Below are 20,644 nucleotides of genomic sequence, written 5' to 3'. Positions count from 1 at the left end.
TACAGAATCCTCTCTTTGAAGAGCAAGACAAACTGGGCATTTAATGGTGAATCAGCCTTCTGAAGCGTTTACAACTTTATAAGGACTAAATGGGGAACTGGATTCAGATTAATGATGGAAAACTCTCCCCACCTTCCCCAAATATCAAAGTAAAGCAAAATATTTCCCACGTGACCATGAATGATGGGTTTACATTCTTATCGGTTTATTTATTCTTATCGGTTTGTACTGGAATAGTGAGAACAGAACTGATTGCAATAATGCAAAATATTCCTACACTTGAAGTGGGTGTATAAATGTATACTGTAAATTTCCAGTAGATACACAAATATGGATTTCCTTTAACACCCTATTTCAAATCTATGCAGATTCACCAGGCTAAGGCAGTAACAGATCATCATATCAAACATCTACATGTACACACACACAGGATAATAGATTGGAAGGATGGAATTCAAATGAGGCTCTGGTGGCTCAAACTGTTTGTGTGCTGCTTAAGAAACTAAAGAACCACAGAGGCCAGGAAGAAATGCACTTTTCAATTTATGTGGGGCGGAGGGGTTGGTGGGAGGCAAAGGACAGAAATAAGAATGCGTCCAACATCCCCAACTGTCAGTTTTTGAGAAATGCTTCTGCAATCCCAGGACTCATTATGCCATCCAGATGTACTGGCGAATACCAAGGACCTTTCAGTTACCTCCTGAGCTACTTCTTGTTCTCAAAGCCCTGGTCTACACTGGGGGGGGAAGGAGGGAAATCGATTTAAGTTACGCGACTTCAGCTAGGTGAATAACGTAGCTGAAGTCAATGTACTTAAATCAACTTAATGTGGGGTCTCCACCGTGGTGAGTCGACTGCAGCCGCACCCCCGTCGACTCTGCCTGTACCTCTCGCGGCGCTGGGGTACAGGAGCTGACGGGAGAGCACTCGGGGGGGTCAATTTATCGCATCTAGACTTTGATCCGGCGGGCAGCAAAGACATAGCCTTAGGGTGTGTCTAAACCACCCACAGAAATGAGCCTCCCAGCCCAGGTCAACAGATCTGGGCTAGTAGGGCTCACGTTAGCACTCTAAAAAATAGCTGTGTGGACAGCATTTTGGAGTTGTGGCTCAGGCTCTGAAGCCCACCCTTCTCTCGAGGCTTCAGAGCCCAAGCTGCCGCTTCCAAGTCCTGTCTACACAGACTTGGTTAGCGGGGCTCGCACTCTAAAGGCTATCAGTTCAGGCCGGGAGGCTCACTGCCACTGGCTGTGCGCACAGGCTATGTGAAAACAAGAGCAGTTCACAGGGAAAACAAGAGACCCTGCAAGAGTGCCAAGGGGGAAAGGTGCTGAAGGACTTTAGAACCATGGCCTAGGAATCCACACAGAATCATAAGCAGCCAAGGAAGCTGAGAAATTGATCCACTGAAGACCCTGTACTGAACTAGTGCCCTGAACTAGGCCAGAATGCGAGCAGCTACAATTGGTGGCCAAGGCTGTTAGAAAGAGCAGAGAGATTGGGAAGGAAGGAGGTGGAAAAAGTGGACAATGTGGGGAAGGGACTTCATATGGGGAAAGTGAGGCAAAAGAGTGGGGGGGGGGCACTGAATGCATAACAACAGAGGAAGAGAAAAATGAGAACATGGTATGAAGTTAAAGGCATTAAATAAGAGAATAAGAGATGGGACCAAAAAGTGAAAGAGGCAACAAAGCTCTAAGGATAGATTTATCAATATATTCATGGTTCTAGATGTTATTGCATTTCTCCGGTAGAATACGAAAACCAACACAGAAGAAAGGGAGATGCAGCGCAACCCAAAAAGAGAGAGAGAGTTCTCCTCCCATCTCCTCAAGTCTCAGCAAATACAATCCCAAAAGAAATTCCAAGGGTTACTGTGTGTTTAGTCCTGGGGGGATTCTGAGCCAAAAAATTATAAGTTCTGCACACAATATTATAAAATTCTTCAAATTTTGTCAAACAGTATATAATCATGCCAGTTTCAATTATTTTGGTAATTTATTTCAAAATACCCATCAGCAAGTATGTCTGTAATACAGACACACAAAAACACTCCCCAGGAGTAGAGTGTATGACAACTCAGTTCCTATCTCTATGCCACACCCCCCCCCAGCCCAACTGGGGGGCCAGACACTCCCACCTGCTATCCCCCAGAGGCTACCCTCCAGTCCCAGACACTCACACCCCTTTCCCCCTAGAGTCCAGCCATGGCTCCACATAGCCCAGACACTCACATCCCCTACCCCCCGAAGCCAGGGATACAGAGGGAGACATTGCCTGATGCTGAGTGCCAGGTTGCATAGAGTTTCTTGCACACCGCCACCTCCTTCCTTCAGGGCATGCTGGGAACTGCAGCTGCTAGGAACCCTCCAATTCCCTCCCTCTCTTCCCCCCCACTCCCCAGCCTTGTCTTCTATTTGTGAGCTGGGCTCTACTGGGTCCAGTGGCCCCTCGTGTCAGCCAATAGCTCTTCAGCCCATTTCTGTAGGGGGAGGGGGGGGAAAGGAAATTCTGTGTGCACATTAATTTCTGCAAAACTCTGCATTGCACAGTGGCACAGAATTCCTCTAGGAGTATATGTTGTACCATCCACCCAGAGTTACGACAAGCTGAGTGCTGTGCTCTGCTTAAGCATGACAAGTTAATTGTTAACATGCAGTAAGAAGAGGACAGAGCATAAGTTCTCATATACCTAGAATACAGACAGCAAAGGGGCTTATTGAACTGTATCTGCTCACAGATAGAAGGTGGATACTGCTGCATCTACAGATGGCTTTCTGCAAAGAAGCTGCAGTCTTAAAGCTGTAGTACATGAATCAGCCAGACAATGACAGATGCCAAGCTAGAAAAGAGGGAGGAAAAGGCTGCGCTCTCTCAAGAATGAGGAGGTCCACCAACACAGACAGGGGAGGGCAACAAGAAAACTTGCCACACACTCAACAGGCAGGAAAGAAATAAAAATGGGCAAGAAGCTAGCAAAACCGAATGGTATGATTATACAGAGGGGTTGCAAATTCCATGTGAGGACCAAGGGATGAAGTTAACTACTTGTAAGAAATGAAGACGTGTGCATGCAAGATAGAACTAAATCCAAGCGTGCAAACTACTTTTGCCCAGTTGGGAAGAGCATAGCCCCTCCCCAGTCTTTCAGATGCAGGACTAAGCAAGAGGGAACAGGAAGAGCATGCCTTAATATTAATGAGAGAGATAAAAAAAACCTTATTCCAATTAACTGAAAACCAAAACAATCTCATTCCTCCCTTCCCAGAAAGATTCTCAGGCCTGTAAATCTTTGGAATGCCTGAAGTCTTATGACAGCATACTTCCACATTAATAGCACATTTTGCAAACATTTTTGTGGGTATGTGCATCTGTCCTGTATGTTGGTGCTGCAGACAAGTGTGCACACTGAGTCAGAGATAGAGTTTCTTCTAAGGGCTGAAGGGCTATTTGTTCCCAAATATATGGTACACAGCCTCAAACATTTAACTACATGATGGGGAACATTATTCTTAAGTTTATCCTTATTTGTAGGTGTGCACTATTTTGAGATATCCCTCCAACACCCAGACACATGGGGCAAGTGTTCCTATCTGAAAAGGAACTGGATTTTGAACACATATCAATGGCAAAATAATTCAGGACACCCCAACCACCACATCTGTACAATCTGTAGAACATTCTTTGTCTGGGGGCTACAGGGAGTGTGATCTACCCCCAAACCAATATTACTGCACCTCAGAGCCCTAGCCATGGAGCAGAACCCCACTGTGTTGGGCACTGGATAGACAGAAAACGGTTCCTACCCTGAAGAACTTACAAAGAGGGCTCAGAAACCGATCACAGCCATGAGAAAGAGACACTGAGCCAGAGCAGGTTGAGAAAGAGACCCAGGTATCCAAAAGCTTTGCTAGATGATTGAAAGCGAAAGAAGGTGCCTCAGGATGCCAGGCAAAACATTGTGCTGTGTATCAAATCCCTCCAGTTAAAGAGCCACCACCCAATTTGGTTGCTGACTGCACTACAGAGACTGTATTACCTACTTTCTACTGAACAGCCACGCTCTGTTCTGGTGCCAAGGAGACAGTGCGCGGATGCAGAAAATGGCAACAAGGGAGAAGAAAGATTGGAAACCACTGTTGGAGCAGGAAGAGCTAGCAGGGTTGAAGCAACTGACAGGTACAACAGAAGAACAGACCACACCAGCCTTGAAGCTAGGGTCTCAAGAGAGTATGTAAATACTTCACGGGGAGGATGGTGCTCAGTCAGGGCAGGGTGATCCCTTTAACCCTAGTTAAAAGACCCCTTAGCGTAGGTCTACATTGCAGGTGGGAACACGCACCCGAGCACAGACAGATGCTAGTTCTGCTTGAGCTAGCACACCTCAAACAGCAGTGTGAACATCGCAGCAAGCGCAGCCAGCCAAGTTCAGACAGAGGGAGTCGCACAGGCTTGCACTGCACCACCCACACTGCTATTTTTAACACACTGGCTTAAGAAGAGCTAGCATGAGTCTGTTTACCCAGGATGGGAGGCATGCTCCCAGCTGCAGTGTAAACATACCCTCAATATCTACCCCAAGCGCAATATTAAAGTTAAGGCTCCTGAAGCTGGCTACACTGCCTGCTCCAGTCAGTGGCTGGAATGCTCAGTCCTACTTCAAACAGGATGTCATGCAGGAAAATGTCACCCCAAGTCACATTAGCCTGGACTACAGGGCACACTGTGTGTATACTGACAGACTTCCAAACCCGGTCCTTGGCAATACTGGATCATTAACAAGCCTTAAAAATAAAATCTATTAAAAACAGTGATTAACTTCAAATAAAATGTCCAAACTGTGCTTGAAAAAAGTTAAATAAACAAAAAGGAGAATGTTCCATTTGGAGAGACACCAGAGATTCAGAGACCTCAGCATGCAGAAGAGAAAGAGGAGCCAAGAGGGACTGTTTTCTCCCTTCAGAGATGAGCATAAGCAGTGGCAACAAACCCTCCTAAGGATAGCGGTGTTAGCTATTCTGAATGCAACCGCACAGGCAACTTGCTGTGGAGAACTCTGGAAAAAGCTTTTAAGAAGAATATGATAGTCTTCGATTAGCCCCCATGCTGAGGCATGGTTTGAAAATACAGCCTGAAGGTTACTGCCTAAAGTCCTTCTATCCCAAAACCCCCACAACTCTTGAAATGTGCTTAAAATAAGCTGCTACTTTCTGTGGTCCCGATCTACACTCTTTGCACAGCCGACTGCCACTGCTGCATAGGATGGGTTCATTAAGACTGACAGCATTTGGATGTTATTTGCCTTTTATGGTCAAAGTAATGAGAACTGACTCAATATTTGCTGTAGCTGGGCTTTGAGGATGAGGCTGGAAAAAACTGGCGGCGTGTATCGTGAGTGCCCTTCCTAATCAATGTTCACTTTCAGAATAAAAAGTTAGAATTCTAACTCAGTGGCAAAGCAAGTCCAGAATCACACTTTAACACCATTAAACAGTGTGATCTGACAGGAAAATTAAGAGAAAACGTTTGACCATTAAACTGACAAGACAGGAAAGTCAGAGCTATAGCACAGGGAATTGCAAACTTTTTTATAGTTTGAACTTCACTTTAGTATAGAGATTACACTGGCAACTTCTGACCCAATTTATAGTCATATGAGATCCCTGTATGCAATTACAACAATTGCTTAGCTGTTACCACTCAAAGATCTTGCAGCCATTGTGGAGAGTTCTCTGAAAACATCCACTCAATGTTCAGTGGCAGTCACAAAACCGAACAGGATGCTGGGAATCATTAAGAAAGGGAGAGATAATAAGACAGAAAAGATCATATTGCCACTATATACATGATACGCCCAGATCTTGAATACTGCCCACAGACGTGGTCGCCCCATCTCAAAAAAAGATATTAGAATTGGAAAAGGTTCAGAAAAGGGCAACAAAAATGACTAGGGGTATGGAACAGCTGCCATATGAGGAGAGATCAATAAGACTGGACTTTTCAGCTTGGAAAAGGGGGGATATAGAGGTCTATAAAATCATGACTGGTGTAGAGAAAGTAGATAAGGAAGTGTTATTTACTCCTTCTCGTAACACAAGAACTAGGGGCTATCAAATGAAATTAATAGGCAGCAGATTTAAAACAAACAAAGGAAGTATTTCTTCACACAACACACAGTCAACCTGTGGAACTCCTTGCCAGAGGATGTTGTGAAGGCCAAGATGATAACAGGGTTCAAAAGAGAATTGGATAAATTCATGGAGAATAGGTCTGTCAATGGCTAGTAGCCAGGATGGACAGGAACGGTGTTCTTAGCCTCTGTTTGCCAGAAGCTGGGAATGAGCGACAGGGGATGGATCACTTCTTCTGTTCATTCCCACTAGGACACCTGGCATTGGCCACTGTCAGAAGACAGGATACTGGGCTAGACAGACCTTCGGTCTGAGCCAGTATGACTGTTCTTATGCTTACACTACAAAACATTGTTTATTTTAGCTTTAACATAATTTAGTAGGTGAATTGGAGAAGGAGCTATATCTCTTCAGATACTCATTTCAAGCACCTCTGTTGTAGCATGTCATATGTAAAAACACCCTCTGCTTGACACTCCTGATTAAAGGACATATATTACACACAGTGATGGAAGATAAAGTGGAAAGTTTCAGCATTAAAAAGGGATCTGCACGTTTAAATAGCACTGACCCTTCAGTTTGTGTTGAATGCCTGAAATAAGAGGGATAATTAAATAAAAGAAAAAAAGTTCTAAGATTCCCCCCTCCTACCACCAGTTTGTTTAGCTTCTCTTAAGTCACACCAGATGGGCCAGAATTCAATGTTCTGTATCATCACAGCTCCCACTAACCCGCACCAGGGTTAATTCTCTTAAAATAAACCTTTGAAAGACCCTTTTTAAGTTGCCCTGTTATGCGTAACTTAACTAGGCTTTCATATGCAGGAAATAAGAACAGTGGGTAATTTTTATCTTCATTATGTGTGCTACAGTGCAAGAATGAACTGAGGACAGTTGCAGTCTGAACTGTGAATATCGTCTGTTTTGTTAGTTAACAAATCAGATCCTTGGAAATTTACATTAAAAATTACGTTTTTATTACTGTATAAAGGGAAGTAGAAGGGCTCACTCAGAATTTCTAAAACATGCACCATTGGCTCAAGAGTAATTATTTTAAGATCATGGAACTTGTATAAATAGCTTAATATTTAGAGTTTAAATAGGTTGGCATAAGCTTGTTAGGTTTACATTTTAACAGGGATTAAAATCACGTAAATATGCATCAGGGATACTCAAAATGTGCAGTATTTACAAAGCAATCCAATCAATCATTCCTTGGCTATTCTAGCTTGCCACTCAAGTTTGTGTTTAAACAAGCTTTTAGAAAGTGGACTCATTAAAATGTAAGTCACAATGTGACAGCTGGAGACATTGTTCCTGTAGAAAAAAGCCAATGAAGTTTTGTTGAAAAACAGTTACTGCAACTGATCAATAGCTATTTAAACAGCATATATTTATTAGCTAAACCCTCCGCTTAATGTTTCTACAGCTTTTCAAAAAGTCAAAACATATTGAAGTATATGACCATAAGATTTTCCATGAGCAGCCTGTTATTATTCATTAGTGTGGATTAATAGGTACAGCTGCTAGATGGGTAACTACTGGACTCAACATTTTTAGCATATACCCTTTTATTACTATTTGTATTACAAAGAACACCTCCTAGGGCTTAATCCTGGCTATTCTGTGCTCAACATGAACCTCTTTCAGGATAACTTCACTGCCACTTAACCAGCCGAGGATCATCCCTTTGGATACAGGATGGAGCAGGTCCTCAAGGAATCAATTCTGAAGCACTTAGGAGGAGAGGAAAGTGATCAGGAACAGTCAGCATGGATTCACCAAGGGCAAGTCATGCCTCACTAATCTAATTGCCTTCTATGACGAGATAACTGGCTCTGTGGATGAAGGGAAAGCAGTGGACGTGTTGTTCCTTGACTTTAGCAAAGCTTTTGACACGGTCTCCCACAGTATTCTTGCCAGCAAGTTAAAGAAGTATGGGCTGGATGAATGCACTATAAGGTGGAGAGAAAGCTGGCTAGATTGTCGGGCTCAAAGGGTAGCGATCAATGGCTCCATGTCTAGCTGGCAGCCGGTATCAAGTGGAGTGCCCCAAGGGTCGGTCCTGGGGCCCGTTTTGTTCAATATCTTCATAGATGATCCGGAGGGTGGTGTGGATTGCACCCTCAGCAAGTTTGCAGATGACACTAAACTGGGAGGATAGGATACAGAGGGACCTAGACAAATTGGAGGATTGGGCCCAAAGAAATCTGATGAGGTTCAACAAGGACAAGTGCAGAGTCCTGCACTTAGGACGGAAGAATCCAATGCACCGCTACAAACTAGGGACCGAATGGCTCGGCAGCAGTTCTGCAGAGAAGGACCTAGGGGTTACAGTGGGCGAGAAGTTGGATATGAGTCAACAATGTGCCCTTGTTGCCAAGAAGGCCAATGGCATTTTGGGATGTATAAGTAGGGGCACTGCCAGCAGATCGAGGGACGTGATCGTTCCCCTCTATTCGACATTGGTGAGGCCTCATCTGGATTACTGTGTCCAGTTTTGGGCCCCACACTACAAGAAGGATGTGGAAAAATTGGAAAGAGTCCAGCGGAGGGCAACAAAAATGATTAGGGGACTGGAACACATGACTTATGAGGAGACGCTGAGGGAACTGGGGATGTTTAGTCTTCGGAAGAAAAGAATGAGGGGGATTTGATAGTTGCTTTCAACTACCTGAAAGGGGGTTCCAAAGAGGATGGCTCTAGACTGTTCTCAGTAGTAGCAGATGACAGAACAAGGAATAATGGTCTCAAGTTGCAGTGGGGGAGATTTAGGTTGGATATTAGGAAAAACTTTTTCACTATGAGGGTGGTGAAACACTGGAATGCTTTACCTAGGGAGGTGGTGGAATCTCCTTCCCTAGAAGTTTTTAAGGTCAGGCTTGACAAAGCCCTGGCTGGGATGATTTAGTCGGGGATTGGTCCTGCTTTGAGCAGGGGGTTGGACTAAATGACCTACTGAGGTCCCTTCCAACCCTGATACTTTATGATTCTATGGTACAGCATTCATTCCCCTTTGAAATCCAACCATTTAACTGTTCCCTGCTTTTAAAACAGCTAAAGATTTTCCAATTTTGAGGTGTTTGGTATTACCACTGTCTTCCCTTTCCTCTGCCCACAATCCCACCTACCCCCACATCCTCAGTTGTCCTCTCTGTAGTTTTTAAAAATTGTATTTATTCCCATTCTGTATAGCACCCCTATTGTTTTATAAACATGTCATTTCCCCCACACTTTCGTGCCGGTCCTTGTTCAACAGTGAGCATATCAGCATGCCAAATAAAGTTACTAACAGTCAAACAACATTGGGGGAAGAGTTCCCCACATCAGCTGTAACACCCGACTTACTACAAAGATGACTGTGAGAGCCTGGCTGCATGCAAAAGAGACAACTTAGCCTAATAAGGAAACATCTCAACCCCAGGAATGAAAAGGTTACTTGGTCCCAATAAAGGAGGCCCACATGCATGTGTACAAATCAAGCCAGAAAAGAACAAGAAACTAAATATTTAGTGTGCATAATTTATATTTAATTTTCATCCAAACTCAGCTGAGCAGTAGGTGAGAAGTTAGATACACTTAGGGCCTGATCCAGAGTCCAGAGTAACTTGAAAGACACCCATTAACTTCAGGGGGCTTGAATCAAGCCCTAAAAATTCTCTCCCTTGAAAAGAAGCACCTCTGTAGTTGCTACAAACAAAAAAGTTTAGAGGTGACCTTTCCCACCTCAGGGTCCTACTTCTGATCTCAAGGCTCCAAAGATCTCATGGAGCAGAGGGGGCATGCAGACTCAGTGTAAAGAAGGAACAGAGTACTCTCAGCTAAGTTGTGGGTGAGGTCTGACACCAAGTTAACATTTGAATAGATTATAGGTTATTTTGAGCATTTCTTTAAAAAGGCCATGCAATTTCCCCCATGCAGAAAGGTAGACAATATAGCAGAGAGGGAACCAGCCTCCATCTGTCAGATTCTGTGCTCTTCAGTGCAACAGAAGAATTCATCTTAATAAAAACAAACACACAACACACAGACACACACCAAAAATTCTAGAGTCACACAGCAAAGCTGTGTCTCAAGTGGGTTCTCTCATATCCCACAGGTTTCTGAACAGAACAAGCATTTCTGAATATCTATTGTCTACAGTCTAATCTGGGGAGAGCAGACAGAACCAAGGAACCAGTTTCCCCTCTCTCATTTCACAGCAGCAAGAAAGCAACAAACTTGACTTTGCAGACAAGTTTCTCTCAAAGAAACAACGCACTACTCAGAACCTGAAGGGTAATGATAGCTCCTTTCAGAGCTAAAGCTTATATTTGGTAGATCAGGTCTGCTGGCAGGTTGGCTTTTTCCTCTCCCACTCTTTAAATAAGGAGATACAGTTCCTTCTTTCCCTCACAGCATCATTCACCTTCAATTTACTAAGCATGTTTCTGCTTTTGGCAGCATTTCATGCTCCACAAACTACTCCTCCTGCTCACCTTTTACTACGATGCCAAGTTAAGAAGAACACAAGCACACTTCCAGTCATACAGTCACCTTTGTTCAAATATTTTATTGATTTTCATTGCCAGGTGGAAGTGTAGCAATGCATGCATCTCTCTGAAAAATACAGCAACATTACATGGAAATAATTTCATGATCTCTAGATAAGTTTTTTTTATTACTATTTCACTTAACATTTATATTGCAGGAGTGCCTAGAAATGCCAATCAGGCCAGGGTCCCACTGTGCTGAACACTGTATAAGCAGCACATAGTCAGGGCTCACGTGTGCTCTGTGGTACAACAGGACCAAACTCTGCTGCAAACATTATTTTATTCCCCGCCACCTCCAATAGCTCATAGTTGGAAATACTCACTGATGTACAGTTAGTCAATGATTGATTTCTTCACTGCATTCTCCAGACAGCCCAGTTCTATGGCAGCAATTACTACAGTATCTCGGTGGTCCAGCTCAGAGACTTGTTACCCCACTCAGTGTGTGCCAGAGACGGAGAGAACTTGTAGTCTGCTTCAGTGGTTCACCTAGTGCTCTAGTCACTCGGCAGCCTAGCTATCTGTGCCTACACACTTCTTGGATCCGAACAGGACTCCAGTTCTTGCTCTACAGAACGGTGAAGAGAACATGCACTGTAGCCCACATAATTCCCCATTGTGGCGAAAGTGGCAGCTACAGGCAAGTTCATGCAGGGCATGGATAGCTTGGGAACACGGCAAATTCCACGGCCACACAATCACAGAGTCCATGGAACATTAAGTGAGATGACGGGGGCAGTTCACACCTCTGAACTATTCTTTGAGGCTCTTGGCAGACTCAGACAGCTATTGGTTTATACTCAGGTCACATCGTCAAAAGTTATCTTCACAACTGTAAGGTCACAAAACTTTTAATTGAAAGTGGAGATAATGGATCTCAAATGTTCAGCAACAGGTGAATTCTGCAGAAAAATTTCTTGATTGCAGAATCATGGAATATATAGGGGCCTGGATATAAGCAGCAACATAACTTGTCCCAAAGAGCATACCAAAAACAAACAAAAAACCCAAAAGCATACGGAGATGACAAATGGGGGGAAAAGAAGGAACAGTCCATAGTATTGACTTTATAAATCAAAGTTACAGCCGTGAACACAATTCCTCCCTCCCCCAGGTTAGACTGACTCTTCTTGCAGAAGAGTCATTCTGCCGTTTTGTTCCACCTTGTCCTGATCTACTGCAGATATCACATATACTCGAGGTATCCATTCTTCCATAGGATCGGAGATATTCTGGTAGTACTTTCACTTATGTGGCTCCATCTATTCAGCTACCTTCATTTTACAATCATCTGGCAACTTGAACATGGAGGCTGTCTCCTCCATTGAATATCTTCCCTATAGTCCTCAGTGTCCAGTTTTATACAGTATAACTGATTTGCTTTTTTTTTTCCTTAGATAGCTATTGTCATTTATTTCAACAGGCACAGTGTGCACTTTGCTTCACAATAGCTAGCCTGTTACATTTAACTTTGCAGGTTCTGGCACAGTTTTTATTCTCAATGTGCTTTTATTTGATCAGCATTTCAGTGGGATCTTAGGTGGTCAAAAAAGTGTCAGTACCAAAAGATAAGGAACTTAGATTTGAGTCACCTATGCATCAGCAATAGGAAGCCACCTTCTCCGAGAAGAATGTTTATACATGCTAAGGTATTGAAATACTGATCTTTGCGTCCATTACTTAATTTAATAGATTTTACTGCCTGAAGGGACCATTACAATACTGTAACCTGACCTCCTGCATAAAACAGACCATAGAATTTCACCCCGTAATTCCTGCATCAAGCCCATAAGTTCTGGTTGAGCTAGAGCATATCTTTTCAGAAAGGAATCCACAACTCCAGGTAATGGCAAACCCACCTCATCCCTTGGTAAATTGTTCCAATGCTACCCTCAAATATTTGAGCATAATTTCCAGTTCGCATTTGTATAGCTTCAGCTTCTAGCCAATGGATCTTGTTAAACCTTTCTTAAATTAAAAAGAGTCTTATACTATCAGACATCTTCTCCCCATGTACAGACAGACTGTGATCAAGTCACCTCTTATTCTTTGGTAAACTACACAGATTTAAGAAACACTCACTCACTGTAAAGCGAAGTGGGTGAGGTAATAGCTTTTATTGGACCAATTTCTGTTGGCAGGTTTTTCAGACCATGAATCTTTTTTGTAGCTCCATGAAGCATTTCCAACATTCTTTTGGAAGCATTGACAACGGAACTAATGGTCTCACCAATGCTGAAGACGAAGTAATACCACCTCCCTACTCCTATTTAATATTCGCGTTTACACCTCCAAGAACCTCACTAACTCTCTTCACTGAAGCACTGCACTCAGAGCTACTATTCATCTGGTTATCCAACCATGACCCCCAACTCCTTTTCACAGTTACTGTTTAAGAGACAGTCCCACAGCATGTGGGGCCTACATTCTCTTCCCCTAGATGTCTGACCCTGATGTCCTTTCTCTCAGATTCAACATCCAGGACCACCTTTCCCCTCAAACCATCAGTTTGTGGGTTTCTTAGTACTATAGCAGCCTTTGAATTCACTCATGCAAATCTTTGCCACTGCTCACTCATGAATTGTAGTTCACTTGTCCAACCTCATCTTTTCTAATCATAGAATCATAGAATATCAGGGTTGGAAGGGACCCCAGAAGGTCATCTAGTCCAACCCCCTGCTCGAAGCAGGACCAATTCCCAGTTAAATCATCCCAGCCAGGGCTTTGTCAAGCCTGACCTTAAAAACCTCTAAGGAAGGAGATTCTACCACCTCCCTAGGTAACGCATTCCAGTGTTTCACCACCCTCTTAGTGAAAAAGTTTTTCCTAATATCCAATCTAAACCTCCCCCACTGCAGCTTGAGACCATTACTCCTCGTTCTGTCATCTGATACCATTGAGAACAGTCTAGAGCCATCCTCTTTGGAACCCCCTTTCAGGTAGCTGAAAGCAGCTATCAAATCCCCCCTCATTCTTCTTTTCCGCAGACTAAACAATCCCAGTTCCCTCAGCCTCTCCTCATAAGTCATGTGTTCCAGACCCCTAATCATTTTTGTTGCCCTTCGCTGGACTCTCTCCAATTTATCCACATCCTTCTTGAAGTGTGGGGTCCAAAACTGGACACAGTACTCCAGATGAGGCCTCACCAATGTCGAATAGAGGGGAACGATCACGTCCCTCGATCTGCTCGCTATGCCCCTACTTATACATCCCAAAATGCCATTGGCCTTCTTGGCAACAAGGGCACACTGCTGACTCATATCCAGCTTCTCGTCCACTGTCACCCCTAGGTCCTTTTCCGCAGAACTGCTGCCTAGCCATTCGGTCCCTAGTCTGTAGCTGTGCATTGGGTTCTTCCGTCCTAAGTGCAGGACCCTGCACTTATCCTTATTGAACCTCATCAGATTTCTTTGGGCCCAATCCTCCAATTTGTCTAGGTCCTTCTGTATCCTATCCCTCCCCTCCAGCGTATCTACCACTCCTCCCAGTTTAGTATCATCCGCAAATTTGCTGAGAGTGCAATCCACACCATCCTCCAGATCATTTATGAAGATATTGAACAAAACCGGCCCCAGGACCGACCCTTGGGGCACTCCACTTGATACCGGCTGCCAACTAGACATGGAGCCATTGATCACTACCCGTTGAGCCCGACAATCTAGCCAGCTTTCTACCCACCTTATAGTGCATTCATCCAGCCCATACTTCCTTAACTTGCTGACAAGAATACTGTGGGAGACCGTGTCAAAAGCTTTGCTAAAGTCAAGAAACAATACATCCACTGCTTTCCCTTCATCCACAGAACCAGTAATCTCATCATAAAAGGCGATTAGATTAGTCAGGCATGACCTTCCCTTGGTGAATCCATGCTGGCTGTTCCTGATCACTGTCCTCTCATGCAAGTGCTTCAGGATTGATTCTTTGAGGACCTGCTCCATGATTTTTCCAGGGACTGAGGTGAGGCTGACTGGCCTGTAGTTCCCAGGATCCTCCTTCTTCCCTTTTTTAAAGATTGGCACTACATTAGCCTTTTTCCAGTCATCCGGGACTTCCCCGGTTCGCCACGAGTTTTCAAAGATAATGGCCAATGGCTCTGCAATCACAGCCGCCAATTCCTTCAGCACTCTCGGATGCAACTCGTCTGGCCCCATGGACTTGTGCACGTCCAGCTTTTCTAAATAGTCCCTAACCACCTCTATCTCCACAGAGGGCTGGCCATCTCTTCCCCATTTTGTGATGCCCAGCGCAGCAGTCTGGGAGCTGACCTTGTTAGTGAAAACAGAGGCAAAAAAAGCATTGAGTACATTAGCTTTTTCCACATCCTCTGTCACTAGGTTGCCTCCCTCATTCAGTAAGGGGCCCACACTTTCCTTGGCTTTCTTCTTGTTGCCAACATACCTGAAGAAACCCTTCTTGTTACTCCTAACATCTCTGGCTAGCTGCAGCTCCAGGTGCTATTTGGCCCTCCTGATATCATTCCTACATGCCCGAGCAATATTTTTATACTCTTCCCTGGTCCTATGTCCAACCTTACACTTCTTGTAAGCTTCTTCTTTATGTTTAAGATCCGCTAGGATTTCACCATTAAGCCAAGCTGGTCGCCTGCCATATTTACTATTCTTTCGACTCATCGGGATGGTTTGTCCCTGTAACCTCAACAGGGATTCCTTGAAATACAGCCAGCTCTCCTGGACTCCTTTCCCCTTCAAGTTAGTCCCCCAGGGGATCCTGGCCATCCGTTCCCTGAGGGAGTCCAAGTCTGCTTTTCTGAAGTCCAGGGTCCGTATCCTGCTGCTTACCTTTCTTCCCTGCGTCAGGATCCTGAACTCAACCAACTCATGGTCACTGCCTCCCAGATTCCCATCCACTTTTGCTTCCCCCACTAATTCTACCCGGTTTGTGAAGAGCAGGTCAAGAAAAGCGCCCCCCCTAGTTGGCTCCTCTAGCACTTGCGCCAGGAAATTGTCCCCTACGCTTTCCAAAAACTTCCTGGATTGTCTATGCACCGCTGTATTGCTCTCCCAGCAGATATCAGGAAAATTAAAGTCACCCATGAGAATCAGGGCATGCGATCTAGTAGCTTCCGTGAGCTGCCGGAAGAAAGCCTCATCTACCTCATCCCCCTGGTCCGGTGGTCTATAGCAGACTCCCACCACTACATCACTCTTGTTGCACACACTTCTAAACTTAATCCAGAGACACTCAGGTTTTTCTGCAGTTTCGTACCGGAGCTCTGAGCAGTCATACTGCTCCCTTACATACAGTGCTACTCCCCCACCTTTTCTGCCCTGCCAGTCCTTCCTGAACAGTTTATAACCATCCATGACAGTACTCCAGTCATGTGAGTTATCCCACCAAGTCTCCGTTATTCCGATCATGTCATAGTTCCTTGACATCACCAGGACCTCCAGTTCTCCCTGCTTGTTTCCAAGGCTTTGTGCATTTGTATATAAGCACTTGAGATATACTGGGAATGAAGGGCGATCAACAGGTTGAGGCAGGAGCCCTCCCCTCACAGACATTCCTGCCTGTGCTTCCTCCCGGTATCTCGCTTTCCTACTTACCTCAGGGCTTTGGTCTCCTTCCCCCGGTGAACCTAGTTTAAAGCCCTCCTCACTAGGTTAGCCTGATTTGTTTTTTAATATATCCTGTCTTGATGAAAGGATTGTGTGTGACTGAGGACGGTAAGAGCTTTTGGCACCCTGGACTTTTCAAAATCTCTTGAGTAATAGCCTACTATGAGTAAATACTCCCACTCAGCCTAAATGTTTGTTTGTAGAATTTGCCATGGTTGATGAAAGGCAGTAGTATTGGACTATTTAAATTAAATAAGAACTCCAGTGTTTAGACAGAAAAGTTCCCTTCTCAGACACGGGGCTTAGCTATTTTTATTACTATCTCAGAGAAAGAGTTACTTGTGTGTGCAACCCCAGTACCTTGAAGGTCCACAATGATTTACAATTTTTGATCAGACACTGGCACTTCATGACTCGACAGAATGAAATCCTGGTTCATATTACCAACAAAGAGCCTACTTTCTCTCCTCTCAGTCACTTTGACCAGAAAAGTGAATGAAGTAAACAGTTCAAAACAGAACTTTGCTTCTAAATGCACCTCAGCTGAAAGCCAGGTTTGTTTTTGTAAACACATACAGCTAGCAATTGAAATATTTGGAAAAAAGATCATGATGGAGCACAACAACATGTCATGGAGAAGTACTAAGAACGGGATAGATAAAAAAAGAATCATGATTTTTTTAATTTAAATCTGAGTATTTACATGTTGCTAGTTCTTTACTTTCTTCTTATTTTATAGACTTAAATTCTAGAGTGGATGTTTTGTCCTTGTTTCTTTAGTATCCTATTAGAATTTCAACTTTTTCTGTTAAGGGATTACACACTTAAACCCAGGGTCTCATTAACATTGTTACTTGAGAACACCAGAAACTCAAACACAAAACTGATAAGCATATAGCCTGGGCTGCATTTGCAACCAACAAAATCCTCCAATATGTTAAACTTCCACAAGTCAGGAAAGCTGAAATGCTTGTCGACTATACCCCAAAGGGTTTGCAGCACAACGTCAACGTGACTTGTGCTTCTATGTCACTTAACTGCTTTTGAAAATTCCACACTTAGGTGCTTAATTTAAGACTCCTGGGGTTTTTTAAGTTTTGGCCTGGTGGTATACTGTGAGAGTATGCTAGAAGTCTAATTTTTCATTGTTAATGAGGCGACTGTGTTCTGAACTGACAAAGATTTCATGCCATTAAGAGACATTTTTAATAAAACACAGGTTTAGTCCATAATACGTCAAGCACTTTTGCACATGCTGAAGTCAAGCATATGACTAGTCCCACTGAAGTCAATGGGACTATTTATGTGAATTAAATTACATACCAGCTTCCCTGTTTGAAGGCTCAGTGCTTGAACTTTCATTATTTTGGCCTATAGCAGTTTGCTAACTTTCACATAAGAGACCTTATCAGAAGTGTCATTTCAAAAGCAAACAAAACCCACAGCATTTATAATTTAGTTTATTATAAACTTTAGACTAAAGTTGCTATAGCACAAGTTTCCAAATTAGTTTTACAACAACTAAAGCTGATTCAAAATCTACGATTTTTAAAATGCACGCGGAGGCATTCTGCTTTTTACTGTAGGTGCCATTAAAGCAGTTAAGAGATGGGAGGGGCTCACAATCCCCTTCCTGCAGAATTGAACTGGAGTTTTATCACTGACTTCAGTGAAAGATGAATCTGACCCAAGGTTTCTATTGTTATTTTCCGTAAATAAAGTAACGGATGCCAGAAAGCCGTTTTTATGGCTTCTTCTGTACTCATGATATCTAAAGTGCTTTATAAATGAACCAACTATAGGAAAACCACCATAAACTCAACTCTCAAATCAGCTTCCGGAGACCAAATAAATTTACTAGATAGATAGTTAAAGCCTAACAATCTTTAGATTTTTTGAATGCAACAGTCCTAAATCTTCTAGATGATTTTTAAACTCTGGATGGATAATGTACAGTATGTACTCAAGTTACTATGTATAGACATAGGAGGAAAACCCATGGCCAAAACAGAGTACAAGTTAAGAGTACTGCCTAACATTCCAGGACAGAAGACAAGTTGTGATGGAAAGAGGGCACACAAAGGGTTGAAATGCTCTATAATCCAGTCTCCTTCTAGGAGACTATGTCCTCTGTAACTCATGTCCCACCCAACAGCAGCTGCTCATAATAATCAGCATCCGACAGTGTAGAGGAAGCCCATAATGTGTCGCCAAGGGGCAGTTCAACAGATGGCAAAGTGACATACAACCAGAATCATTAATTAAACTGCCATATTAGTCCTACGACATGGTGCTGAAAACACTTCCTCAGTGAAAGAAGAACATTTCAGATAAACGACCGTCTGCTGTTCCCCATGTACTCACTCTGGGGTTTCTGGTCACTACTGAGTTCCAGTCAGACAGTATTATTTTTACAGCAGTTTCTTGCCCTCCAAGTTCAAGCTGGCTACGGCATGAAGTCTGAGTTGTCATCTTTCTACATCACCACTACCTGTTCCTTCATGTAAGCACTGCACGTAAATCCAATTAAAAGCATCACCATTTTTTGGTTAAGCAGGGTTGGCAGTACTAAAACACACACTTGACAAGTCAGCTCAGCAAATAGGACCTTCAAGCCAGACAAGCAGCAACCAACTACACACAAAATATACAAAAAGCATCAGTTATTTGCAGGAAGGAGTAACATGGACACTTGATTTTTTGGGGGGGGATAGGGATTTCATTCAAGAACAAACCCTGACATGAACCTGGACTGAACATCAAAAATGTTTGATGATAAAACAGTCTCTCTCAAAAAATATATTTAAGTTCTAGTGCTTCCTTCTCCATCTACTTTTGTGCTGGACATCTGAGTTCAGCAGTTCACGGTTTTTAATTTATTTATTCACAGAAAATATTTTTTCCTCAGTCCTGTTTTCTTTCAACAGCAGAGTGCTCCAGGGAGAACTAAATTGCTACATTACCTTACATCATTCTCATTTAAAAGAAAAAAATGTTTAAATTTTGAAGGCAAAGTATGTGTGTTTGGTAGGAGGATAAGATTTCAGCATTGCTCTGAGCAGTACTCACTTCTAACTTTTTCTCTTTCTCTGTCAATACATCCTTCTGGTTCTGGGTGTACTCAATCAGCATGCGTGCCAGCTGGCGTCGGTCTTCCAACTCTGCTGCCAGCCGCCCATTATATTCGGCTAGTAACAAACATGCTTCATCCACCGTTTTCGAAAGACGTTCTGCTGCCTCTTTGTCTACATGCAAAGGTGGTAAAAATGTACATGGACTCAGCTAAAACCCTTTTATGCTTTGAAAAAAGGCTCTAATCCAACCACCACATGCACAACATTTTATTCACAAGAGTTATCCAGGGGTTAAAAGAAAATAGTTGTAATCAAGAGATTTAAGGGGCACCCAAAAATTGCTAAGACTAACAACCTGAAAATGGAAGATTTTAAACACAGAACCAGATGGTCACATTTTTAGTCTTGCAGATCCAACAGTGAGGTCTGAGCTACACTTAAAAACTAGCTCAACCTAGCTACGTCACTCAGGAATGCAAAATAATTCATACCCTGAGTGCTACAGTGAGGCTGACCTAACCCCCTGTAGATGCAGTTAGGTTGAGAGAAGATTTTTTCTGTCAACTACACTACTGCCTCCTGGAGAGGAGGATTAACTACACTGATGGGAAAAACCCCTCCTGTTGCTGAAGGAAGAATCTACACTACAGAGCCATGCTGGTACAGCTGCCGCGCCACAACTGTGCTCACACTCCCTTAGAAGTTGTTTCTGTGGATCTTTTATGAGCTATTATACTAGACTATTAGCTTACATTAACAGAATGTGTTCTGTCACATCATGGGGCCCTAGCATTTATGCAAGATGTGCACTGTATGATGGACCTTATGCCTGTGAATATTTATCAACACACAGAACACAAGCTTACACATAAATACACACTTGTCTTTCTCACAGCTGGACATGATGAGCACACACTACAAAGAGTTGAATAAGTGGTAGTCCTCATAGAATTCTAAAATTAAAAGTTAGGAATACTTTCAAAAGCAAGAGTCAAAATCAATTCTGTTTGCATGTGCTCCCAGGTTCTTAAGCAAATATTGTTCAAACATGGGTGCATACATTTATATGCACCCACATATACATGGTCAGCACATCTGAGCATCCACTTCCTATTGCAGTCAAAGGGAGATGCAGGTACTCAGCTCGGGGGGTGGGGAAGAAGAGAGAGAAATCAGGCCACTTAAAATACATAAATATATATTTAATGCTTAACTTTCAGCACCCCAGTTTGAATATTCTGGCTCTAGTTTCTTTTCAGAACTACAAAATGAAGCCGTCAGAAGTTGGTTGAGGAAAGGACAGTGAATACAGGCTCTCCAAGTATAAAA

General features: G+C 43.2%; 1 protein-coding gene across 1 annotated transcript in view; it reads right to left on the bottom strand.

The window, feature by feature from the left end:
* Positions 1–20,644, bottom strand: part of RPRD1B (regulation of nuclear pre-mRNA domain containing 1B) — a 49,452-nt gene that overhangs the window by 5,906 nt on the left and 22,902 nt on the right. The window contains exon 6 of the mRNA XM_048819548.2: positions 19,311–19,486. Within this exon, the coding sequence (XP_048675505.1) occupies positions 19,311–19,486 (176 nt within the window). The remainder of the gene's footprint in view (positions 1–19,310; positions 19,487–20,644) is intronic.

This window comes from Caretta caretta, chromosome 13, assembly GCF_965140235.1.
Source record: "Caretta caretta isolate rCarCar2 chromosome 13, rCarCar1.hap1, whole genome shotgun sequence".
Lineage (NCBI taxonomy): Eukaryota > Metazoa > Chordata > Testudines > Cheloniidae > Caretta > Caretta caretta.
This window is presented reverse-complemented; position numbering and strand designations above follow the sequence as displayed.